Below are 12,150 nucleotides of genomic sequence, written 5' to 3'. Positions count from 1 at the left end.
ATCCACATCGAACCATCTACTGAAATAATCAACAACAACAAACACATAATCACCATTATTTGGAAATGGTCCCATATGATCTATTGATAAGTGTTGCCACGGTCCCTCTGGCAGTTTTGTTCTCGACTTCTGGCTTCTCCGGCTGACTTACTAATTGACAACTATGACACTTTTTAACTTCTCGTTCGGCCTGACAGTCCATACCAGGCCAGTATACAGTGTTGCGCATTCTCTGCTTTGCAAGAGCTTGCTCAAAGGTAGAAGATTTTAATGACAAAAATCTTCATATCACCAAGAAATTGTTACAACAGGGTTACCGTTATCATAAGCTACGGAAAGGTTTTGGTAAATTTTATTAGAGATCATGGGAACTGTTAGAAATATACAATATGTCCCTTAAAACACTTTTAAAACTTCGACTTACACACCCGAAATACTATGGAGATGTAGTTTATAAAACTCGGAAAATTGAACATACCCCTTATTTTAATCAAATATTTGTAAAATTGGTTAAAAAGTTTATCAAAAGAGGATACGATGCGAAAATCGTGAAGCACAATGCATATTTAGTGATTGACCCCTCTACAGTTAATTGCTACGCTTTCCTATTTGATGGTGCGATGACTAATAAAGTGTAAGACTCCATGATGCTTTTCTCCTAACTCCTAAATCCTACATACAACGGACGGAGGGAGCTGATTTTTGTCTAACAGTTTTCTTAGTCGTACCCTTAAAAGTTAGGTTTTTGTTGCTCTAACTTCAGACAAGTTGTTGAGTACATTGGTGTAAATATACCTTGAATTTACCTTAATTTTATGTTTTACTTTATTTATCTGTTATTTTTGCACTAATATTAGAGCCTTTCTCAGCGGGGATTTTATTTACATTGTGTTTTTTTAACTTGTTGAAAATAGGGCAAGTGCGAGGTTGGCATGCCCTAAACGCGTTTTAACCCCCAGTTTCCTTTATATAGGTTACTGACCGTTCCAAGGCGGTGCCCCTATTTTCAACTGGCTGTTTTGTCTATCTTGTATTGTCTGTTGCTTATGTTTTTTTTTTTGTTTGTTGTGAACGTTTTTCCTCCAATCACTCCCCTTATTGCCCGCTCCTTTCCCTTGAATTTACGCTACTTTTTGCATCCCCTCCCCCTTTACTTTTAGTAAGTTTTCGTGGCTCCCCTTTGCTTTGGCAGCCGAATCCTAAGACGATACTTGATTGTTTTTTCCTACTTGTGTGGGTGCGTTTGTATGCTTGTGAGTCTATGACGGTGTCCTACTGTTTTTTTATGTGTTGCTTGTTCGTTTTTCTATGTTATTCAGTTGATCGTAGTTGTATGTTTATCTTTGGTACATGAGTGTCTGTGCTATTGTGGTTTACGTTGTTGTGCGACTGTTTCTAAAGAACATGGAATTACCTTGTATATTCGTCCTTTTTAAACCTTCTTCCCCTCCATCAATATTTAGCATGAATTAATATGTACTTGTTGGATGTTTGAAGCAACCCGTCTGAAATATTTTTCCATTACAGCTTCTTTTTGTTGTTGGCAAATGCATGGCTCTGGGGCTGTGTTTTTGGTGATCTGTGCTTCCGAGAAATCTACCCTTACCTATTATCTTTTGTTTTAACGATTCCTTGATGACCTTGGTGTGCTAATTTGATTATTCTATATCGTAGTGATTTCGGAATAACGATACGAGTTCTGCGTAACACCATTTTCCCCAAAACAGTTCTTTTCTAGCATGTTTGTAGTCAAGTAAATCCTTAAAATCACCGGTTTTACGGATCTCTCTTCGCAGTTGCGTAATCTCAGGATCACATGACGACACCTGTTCAATTTCTCGTGCAGTTAGTGCTTCTGGTACGTCATTCAGAGCTATTAATTTGACATATTCCTCAGCAATGTCTGATACTTTCGACTTAGTTACTTTTTGCTGCGTCAATCTACTCGAAGGATCAGCAATGTTGTATTTGCCCGGCTTATATTTCACATTGAAGTTGGAAGCCTGTAGTCTCAAAACCCAACGTTCTGTCCTTGGTGGCGATTTAGATTTTGGACCGTATATAACCTCCAATGCACGATGATCTGTAACGAGATCAAACTCAAGACCTATTCGCCAAATACGAAACTTTTCATAACTCCAAACAAAACTCAGAGCTTCTTTTTCTGTCTGTGAATAATTTTGTTCAGTCTTTGGGAGTATACGACTGGCGTATAGATTAATTCTTTGCTGACCATTTTGTTCCTGTATAAGCACAGCTACAAGTGCCATGGGTCCAGCATCTGCTATAACAGTTGTTGTTTTTTTTGGCTTTGGGATCAAAGTACCCCAATGCTTTTGCACTAGCTAATCTTCTTTTCAGCTTTTCAAAAGATTCCGTTTGCTCATTTGTCCATTGAAACCGTACTCCTTTCTTAGTCAACCTAAGTAAGGGTTCAACAACGGAAGCTAAGTCCGGTATGAATCTGTGATTCCAGTTAGCTAATCCAAGCATACTTCTTACTTCTTGAACGTTTTGAGGTCTCCTTGCATTCAGAATAGCTTCTACTTTTGACTGTTCTGGTCCTATTCCGTGTTTTGATAATACATGTCCGTGAAATACTAGCTTATCCATACAAAACTTGCATTTTTCATAGTTCACGGTTAGCCCACATTCGCGTAACCTTTCAAAAACTGCATTCAATCTTTGATAATGCGTAGTTTTGTCTTGTGTATAAACTATGATGTCATCGGTAATATTTTTTACCCCTGCTAAGCCTTCCAGGACTTGTGAAATCATATACTAGTAAATTTCCAGTGCTGAATTTATACCAAACATGAGCCTTTTATAACGATATATTCCCTTTGAAGTTACAAATGTTGTAATTTCTCTCGACCTTTCCTCTAACTCTATTTGATGGAATACTTCTTTCAAATCAATTTTTGAGAAAATTGTCGCAGAGTTCATGTCATGTAACACTTCATCAACGGTAGGTATAGGGTGTCTTTCTCTCAAGATTGCACAGTTCGCTTGACGCATATCAACGCATATCCTTACGTCATTGTTTCCGTTGGTCACGGCAACTAATGGCGACACAAATGGTGTAGCACCTATTGCTTTTTATTATGTCCTTTGACTCTAAATCCTCGATTTTCTGTTCAACTTTTTCCCTTAAGCTGAATGGCAGCCTTCTTACAGGCTGAGCAACTGGCTCAATAGTCTTATCAATATGTAATTTTAACTGAAAATCTTTCAATTTTCCAGTTCCATGAAAACATTCTGGGTATTTCCTTTTGAATTCTTCATTGCTTTCCAACGTATTTATATTTGCACCTATTTTTAACACTTTCAGCGCAGTCGCTGTACGATATCCTAACAAAGATCCACAAACAGTATCTGTCACCAGAAATTCTGCAGATTGTATTTCCCCGTCGACACATATTTCTGATTCAAATTTCCCTATCAAATTTAGAGGTGTACTTGCTCCGTACGCATTAAGGCTTTTAAATTGTTGTGTTGTCCTTTTAGATGTACTAGTTTTGCACATTTTTGCAAAATGTCCTGTTTCCGCACTTGTGACAAATTTGATTTTCACAACGTCACATTTCCGCGCCACATGTCCTATTCTTCCACAGCGATAACAGTTTACACCTGTGTTACTGCTGCTCAGAACGCAGTTTTGGTCTGGAACCACTTTTTTCTTTGACCGCATCTTTATTTACCACAGGCGTAGATGATGGGTTTTCAATCTTCTCTGCTCGAGCACACGCACCTTCATATGCTCTTGCAATGTCAAGTAAATTCGGCAACATTAAATCTTCTACTGTTAAAAACTTACGACGCAACTCGTATGATCGACATTTGTCAACAATTTGGTCTCTTACCATGTCATCTTTTATATCCCCATATTCACATGCTAATGCTAAATGTTTCAGTCTTGTTGAAAATTGTTCCACAGTTTCGGACTCTCTGGATTTCACAACGAAAAAGATGCCGTCCATAAGCTATGTTCTTTTTTGGTTTGAAATAATCCGTCAATTTCTCAATAGCTTTGTCAAAATCCTTATTTTCCCCTGTTTCTGTCAATGTCCCAAACATTTCTTGTGTTTCCGGAACTGCGAGATGTAACAACAATGCTTGTTTTTGAGTTGTATCTGTTATACCGGAACCAACTGTGAAAAAATTAAATTGCTTCATCCATTTATCCAATCTTTGTGAAAGCGAAGTTTGGTCACCCAAAACATCAAATTGCTCAATTGATGGAATGTTTATCGCTTTTGCCATTATAGTTATCCAAGCACTGACATAGCTAGAAGATAAAAATTATGGCACTCGAATTGAATCAATGTCTCCAATCCATCCGAATTTAAACAAATATTTTCCTCGTCGCCAATGTAAGATATCACATGAAGACCTGTTCTAGCTTATATGTTTATTAAGCATGTGGCTAGTACAGCATCGCAGATTAAACTGAACTCTTAACAAAGCAAACATATAATCCCACAATCTTTAGATAAGCCATTAGGATGATACACTACATACACGTTCAAGTAGGGTATATCTATATGGCTGCCCGATGGATAAACCAGGTACCTTATCTTGGCCAGGACCTATACATCAACGTAAACTATTGAAGTTAGGCCTAAACAATTCTTTGTTTCCGGCAACATGCTAAAAATAATTAGGGTAATTTTGGAGTTTTTTTTTATTAAGGGAGACTTTTCGGAAATTATTTTTGTGTCAAAATATAAATACAAATAAGGGGGTTATGCCTTTAGAGCAGAGCATCAGTAAGTTGTTTTCTAGCATCACTGGCCATGTTTAAAGCATAAAATGTGCAGTTTTGCAACTTTTTGTCAAAAATTTGAAAAAAAAAAAATGTTCTCCAAGGCCATAAAAATATTTAGGGTCGGGCCAAAAATTTAGGGTAGGTCGGGATACCGGAAACAAACAATTTCTTTTACGCCTTATTAACTCGAAAGTTCGACTTAGTAACTCGAAATTTCGTGTTATACCCCCGGAAGGGTCGTATGATTAAGATGACAGGGCAGCGTTTGTTCACAGAAAATACCACTATTTAAAGTGTGTTTATTTATTTATTTATTTTGTTGGGGTTAACGGTCATATGGCGTCACTTTCCAGCTTATATATGGTGGAGGAAGACCACAGGTGCCTAAAACATGTTTAAGTCCGGAAGGTTTACGACTTAGTGTTAGCCCATTCGAAAGAGGAATATAGGATGTTTCATTTGTATTTTAATTTGAAATTTATGTAATGTAATGTTTAGCAGGTAGATCTACTTTTCTCATAAAGTTCTGTCTTTGTCAATGTTTTTATTGTTTAGTAACTGGAAATTTGTAGATAGTAACTCGAATTTTCGAGTGAATAAAAAACATACACCTGGCACTAATGTTCAGTATATAATAATAGAACATAAATCAAATCAGGTATGAAAAAATAAAAATAAAATAAAATATAGCTTATTTTCTGTTTATTGAATAAGTTGGGCCTCATAGAGGCATCAGTCACATAAAACAATAATACAATGAACAAAAACATGTGAAATGATATGTTGAAATATCCCATAAAATCCACAGAATAAAATGATACCAATGTTATACAGAAAGCATAGTCAAGCTAAGAGTGTAATAAGACTACATACCATACATATACAGCATAAGCAAACTAATAAAACGACATCATAATTTTTTGGCAGCATATTGCAAGTTTTAACAATGTGTTTCTATCTGTGCTATTCATTAACATAGAAAATTTAATAGAGTTAGGACGTATAGCATGTGCTCTAGCGATATACTTTCTTCTATCATCACTAAAGAATTGACAGTTAAATAAAGAATTAAATTCATCACCAAATGAGTTTGAAGTACACAAGTTACATACCCTTAGTTTCAGGGCGTTCGGTTCACCCAAGGTCCCGGTTTTGACACGCAAAAATCGAGAAAAACTAGTATTTGACCCGCACAGAATATGCCCGGTGCGTCGGCTTGACTTGCGGAAATTTACTTTGATGCGTCTCGAATCCGAAAGCCCCTTGTCAATCAAAACCCCGCTGAATTTCATTACTGTTCGCCAGCACAAGCGGAAGTATGGCAGTAGGCGGAGCGTCGTATGTTAATTAGCCACTGACAGATGTCAGTCACGCCACGCGCCGACTGACACGTGGTCTTCTCGCGGTGTGTATTTAGTACAATAATGCCATGTCATTATCGCAGGTGTAAATTGATCAATGTTTAAAACTTAATTGATAAACAATGCAGCCTTAGATAATCATGTTTGTAACACTTGTTAATTATTTTGTGTACTTGATACGATTACATCAGCCAAAGAGCTATAAAAATAAAAATCGGCAACTTGAGGCATACAGACACTATATAGAAAAATGGCGCGAAAAGCGAAAAAAAATGGTAGTCGCATAATGGCGGATACAAATAGTTCTCAGTTTTTTTTTGCTCTGTAAAGCTGTTTTCCTTATTTTCTTTGCAATTTTTATTGCTAAATTCACATGACAAATCTATGCTTGACATGTAGGTAGCATTTTCATAATGAAATAACAACATGACAAATTTTTCATGGAAACTTAGATCATACACCACCAGTGTTATTTGGGGTCTCATTTTTTACCTGATTTTGCAGTTTGTGTGTTTGACTGAAAATATTTTTCTTGCATCAAATATGACCCCCCTTTTCTTTTGATTTTTATTTAGCATTGACAAAACTCTTCAAGAAAATGTAGGTTACAGACATTTAAAATGGGTCCTGAGGTGTGCTGCGGACATTGGAAATAGGTCAATTTTATATAGAATAAAGAACAATAAATATTTAGTGTGTTATAACCTATAAGATGACATTTGGTAAAAATTGAAATCTGGCCAGATGATGGTGGAAAGGGGCCACTTTAATTAGAATTTGATAGAAAATGACAAAATTATTGCAATTTTGTTGAAAATGAGGATAAAACCAAAAATATCACATTTTCACTGTTTTGAATGTATTTTTTTTCTCAAAAACTGCCTATTTATAGCCTACTGATTGCTAATTTCTGGCCATCAGAGGTAAAGTGAACATATTTAACAGTTTAAATGTATAGTATGTATGCAGATCAGAGTAGAAAATGTCAAAAAGGGCAAACATTTAGGGTAACTGCTTCAAAATTATGTCAAGACAGCTATTTTTGACAAAATCTGATGCTTTGTCATATGGTACTGAAAATGCCATAAAACCTTAGAAACTGTTGATATCAAGCTAAAACCTTGTATTTTTCGTGTATTTAGGTTTCTTGTACATTTTAAATGAAACTGGCACAGTGTCAGAGAAAAAGGTTTTCTTGAAAGGCATATAGAGCAAATCTCGCCAACATCCCGTGATAACTGAATGAGATCTCGTTTACCGGAAGTAACGCTTTCTCCGCGCGCCATTTTGTATTCGAAAGCAATTATTCACCGGTACATTAAGTATCATCGTATGACCACGCTTCTTTTGATGGCAAGGAAACGTGTTCTTTGTGTCTTAAGGTATTAGGCCCATAATAGAGTATCTCCTTTTTGAAGAGTACTCAATTTCTACATAAACCTACTTTGACTGCAATTTTCAGGGGGGCGTAGGTTCAAGCCCCACTAGGACCAAATTTTTTTTCTCCTTATTTTTCTTTTTTTCTAGTAAGTTTTTACTTCTTTCAAGACTCGTTATTGATTTATTGTACAAAAGTGGAAAATATTCATTTGATAAGCGATTTCTTGCTGTTCAAAGTGAATTTACCTCTGAAATAGAAGGGGTACAGTTAGACATCTTTAAAAATACTGAGTTACGTGCGGTAAAATTTCTCTATTTTGCCTTCATTCTTTAGATTACATATTGTGGAAGAAATGTAAGTAGGTTTTACCTCTGCCCCACAGTTACTTTTGAATGAAGTGAGCAAAATTCAAAACAGACCCGCAGGATTCGACCTTAATTTTTCAATGTCGGAGATAGAAATCTGTCTCATTAAATCCGTTTACTTGAGGCACCCTAGAAAAAATGATACTGACACTTTTATTTCTTAGTTTTATAATTGTTTACCAATAGTTTGATGATTCTTTCATAAAAAATAATGGTATAATGAATTCTCTGCAAACGTTTTGGATAAAGGCCGCCACTTTGAAATTTGTCTCTACTTGAGCTTGAGGAAATACCATAAATTACACAAAATTTATAAAAAACGGCATGGTAAAAGTTTTTAAAAATTTGCAACAAAGTGCGAAGCATGGTCAACTGTAAGAATATACCAAGCAAATGCCATTTTTTAAACATTACTATTAGGGGCCTAATACCTTAAGACTATTTCACATTAAACTTATGTTGTATTAGACGCTAAGCTGTATTTTAAATGTAGTTTTAAAGGTACAAATTGTAACTCCATGCTTGCCGATGTTTGTTTTTAGTAAGATAATGCCGATTCTCGCTCTGACACGACATCACGCGAGATTACAGCCAGTTGCCATTCTGTGTATTTTATACTTCTTTGCATGAGCCGGTGTAATGACGGTCGCCCGTTACAGTCTATAGCAGATTTATTATCATTGCCGAGCCTTTGTTTGGGCCAAAACAAATTGATCATAATTAATAGCGGAAATTAAAAGCGGTATAGTGAAAAAAAAACGAAATTTAAAACGGGTGTTTTATCAAATATTTTAAATGTTTACTTATTTACTTTTCCATATTTGTTACTCGTTTTAGCGACCGCCATTTTCGGACATTTTTTATCATTTCTTACAATATTTTTCTAGTACAGTCTAAATAAAAAGCCAATAAAAAGTCTGCATTTAAGAAAATATGATCACATTTTGCAAAAGCAGCTCTTATTTTGAAGAATTTTTCAACAGGTAATTTGTGATTCATACATCTAAAATGAAACAATATTTTTGCCAAATGCGTAGGTAATATATCCAAATAATTTTCAAACCTAAATTCATTCTTGTATATTCTATAATTCCAACATTTGCTAGATCCTGTTACATCACTATATATATATACCAGTTTTGAATGAATTGATCTTTAAGTCTATTTTTAAGAATATTTTTAAACAATGAATTAAGGTGAAGCGGTGACATTGCTAATCCAATAGTCTGATAAACCCAATGAATCTAATAACAATTATGAACATTGCTAATCCAAGGAAGCTTAACCATATCATTACTTTACAGGGTGTATGAGGTATCATATAATATACGACACATTTTTTCATGTTTGCTATTCAAAATCTTATTCCAAAAACACAATATCCTACTCTTAATATGAACAGATAACGGTAATACTCCCAGATCCCCATAAAGCATATAATTTGGAGTACTCTGTTTCAAGTTCAAAATAAGTTTGTAAAATTTTAGCTGAAATTTGTCTATAACATCAACATTCTCTATCCCCCATACTTCACTTCCATATAACAATAAATGTATTTGCATACTAATAGGTAAATCCAATTTTCTAGTTCTAACTATAACAGAAAACATAGCTTTTCTTGCTTGTTCCAATAAATGATTCTTTGTTTTTACAAACTTACCATTGTATGAAAAATTAACACCATGATATGAGAAATGATCAACAACCTCTAGCATACTACCGTCAAAGCTGAAAGATGGAAGATCACGTAAACCTCTTCTACTTTTCCAAAAGACTACAATTTTTGTCTTGGAAGGATTGACTTGTAGATGCCATAAATTATAGTAATTTGACATTGCATCTAATACCTTTTGTAGTTCTTCGGCTGACTCGGCAAAAATTACTATATCATCAGCATATAAAAGAATGTATAATTTAAAGTACATTTCAACATCAGAGTCACTCAAAGTATCATACACAATGTTAGATATCATATTCAAACCATTAAAATGTTGTGAAAGAAAATTATTTAAATCATTCAGAAATAAAGAGAATAATACCGGTGAAATATTTTCGCCCTGGCGAACACCTGCATGATTAGTAAAATAATCAGACATCTTACTAAAAGAGTTTACTTTGACACAAGATTAAGCTTGTAAATACATGTTATAGATAATTTAAATACATTTACCATCAACATTATTACTAAGTAGTTTCTGCCAAAGTGCAGTTCTACTGATGCTATCAAACGCCTTTCTATAGTCGATAAGTGAACAATATAACTTTTACCCTTTGACAAATATAGATCAATCAATGTTTTCATAGAAAATATATGATCGATGGTACTATATTTTTTTCTAAAACCAGCTTGTTCTTCACAAAGGATATTATTGCTTTCTAAAAATTTATTGAGTCTAGAGTTAAGTACATTTGTAAAAAGTTTGCCAAAACAGCTAAGGATAGTGATTCCACGGTAATTGTCTGGGTCATCTATGCTACCCTTATTCTTATATATAGGCAAGATGATCCCTTTACTCCAAGCTTCATGGAAAATTCCAGAATCTAGGATAATATTGAACAAATAACAAAATACATCCGACATTACATCAGGTACATTTTTCAAATACTCGTTCAACACGTGATCGAAAGATAATGGCGCTTTATTATTTTTCAAAGAGTTAATTGCTTTACGTATTTCTGTTACGGTTAATGGTTTATCCAATTCAGAGTTATTTGTAGAAACACTTGAGATATCAAAATCTTCTACAACATGTAAATTGGTACAATGGTCTCCTTTAATTTACTAAAATGATCATAAATTGCTTCAGTTGTTATTTTGTTGGCAATTTCTTTCTTATTACTAGAATACTTATTCAACAGACTCCAATAAGCCTTAGGATCTTTTTCAATCCTTTAATTTTATTAACAATATTTTTCTGAAAATCTTTAATTTCTTGTTAATTTCTTTTTATACTTTCTACTACTTCTTACTAAAGTGTCTCTATTATCAACAGTGGGATTCCTGCTATACATGTTTTAATAATTCAACTATTCAATACGTGCATTTTTACAGTCTTTGTCAAACCATGCTTTGTTTGGATCCTTTGGCTTATTACGAATAATGGTTTTCTGAATAAGATCACATCTTTCAACCGCATTAGTCAAAATACTAGAAACATTACAAGTTAGACGATTAACAACATTCTCGTCAAAACAATGGTTCTCACATACATCTTTCAGTTCATCTAATAAATTTGAAACAACAGTATTATTAAAATTTTCTTTGTAGTTTGTACTTAAATTTGAATCCCATATTGGTTTATAACAAATATCTTCAGTCTTTAGAATTAACTGCATCATTACTACTATCTGGCATAATGTTTAAATAACAGCAAAATTCTAATGCACAATGGACATTAGATAAAACTGGATAAAACTGTAAGACATCAAAATAAGTAATACAAGGAAACAATATGCCCGACTAAGTAAATATTAATAAAACCCGGACAGCCCGGCCCGACCCAAACCACGGAAATAGCCGATTCTGATTGTACGGAAACCACCGGAAACTTACGGACGGAAGGCTAATACAATTACGAATAGTAACACCGTCGTCTTAATCAATGCAAATTTATGTGTATTTTGCTTCATTATTACAAAAGAACAAGCAAAGTATTTAAAGCGGCATGCCTCCAGATCGTTCGACAACAACAAAAATTTCTTTAGATATCTTGAAATAAATGCTATATTTCTTAAGAAGGCTTTAAAAATTAATTACTGACAAACTTTATGTTACGGAAACACATGAGAATTTGCTGTTTTACTACTTGTTTGTCACGCTTTTACTCCAGGTAAACTGTCTCCATTATAAATATCTATATTCTGAAGTCATTATTCACTACATCAGCTGTAGCGCTATTGGTTACGACGACGGGAAAATGTCTTTATTGCCGCGGCGGTCCGGGGTTCGATTCCCGACGCGGTCATCTTTTTTTCCCAATTTGGAATTTTTAAAATATTTTAGAAACAAAAATTCATATTCTAATGTTCATAATATGACCAAAACTTCAATTTGAAAGAAAGATTATTTTGAACCAAATCTGGAGGCATGCTGCTTTAATATTGATGAAACGTATGATGAGGTATTGCACTTGACATAAGCAAATACCCAGAATAATAACGTTTTTATATCTCATGCGCAAAATCGTTATTTTCAATTACTGCGCATGTGATATTATACAATTATTGCCTTTTGGTGAGATCGATATGTGGACTTATCGGCCTGATAAAAGCGAT

At 34.4% G+C, this 12,150-nt stretch overlaps 1 protein-coding gene across 1 annotated transcript; it reads right to left on the bottom strand.

The window, feature by feature from the left end:
- Window positions 1-3,037: 3,037 nt before the first annotated feature.
- Window positions 3,038-3,526, bottom strand: LOC128548738 (uncharacterized). Its single transcript, XM_053524133.1, has one exon. It carries the CDS (start codon window positions 3,524-3,526, stop codon window positions 3,038-3,040), a length of 489 nt encoding a protein of 162 aa, XP_053380108.1.
- Window positions 3,527-12,150: the final 8,624 nt, after the last annotated feature.

This window comes from Mercenaria mercenaria, chromosome 15, assembly GCF_021730395.1.
Source record: "Mercenaria mercenaria strain notata chromosome 15, MADL_Memer_1, whole genome shotgun sequence".
Lineage (NCBI taxonomy): Eukaryota > Metazoa > Mollusca > Bivalvia > Venerida > Veneridae > Mercenaria > Mercenaria mercenaria.
This window is presented reverse-complemented; position numbering and strand designations above follow the sequence as displayed.

Bases quoted from the DNA above. Each gene is read 5' to 3' on its own strand.
- LOC128548738 (XM_053524133.1), bottom strand. From the start codon at position 3,526: ATGTGCAAAACTAGTACATCTAAAAGGACAACACAACAATTTAAAAGC.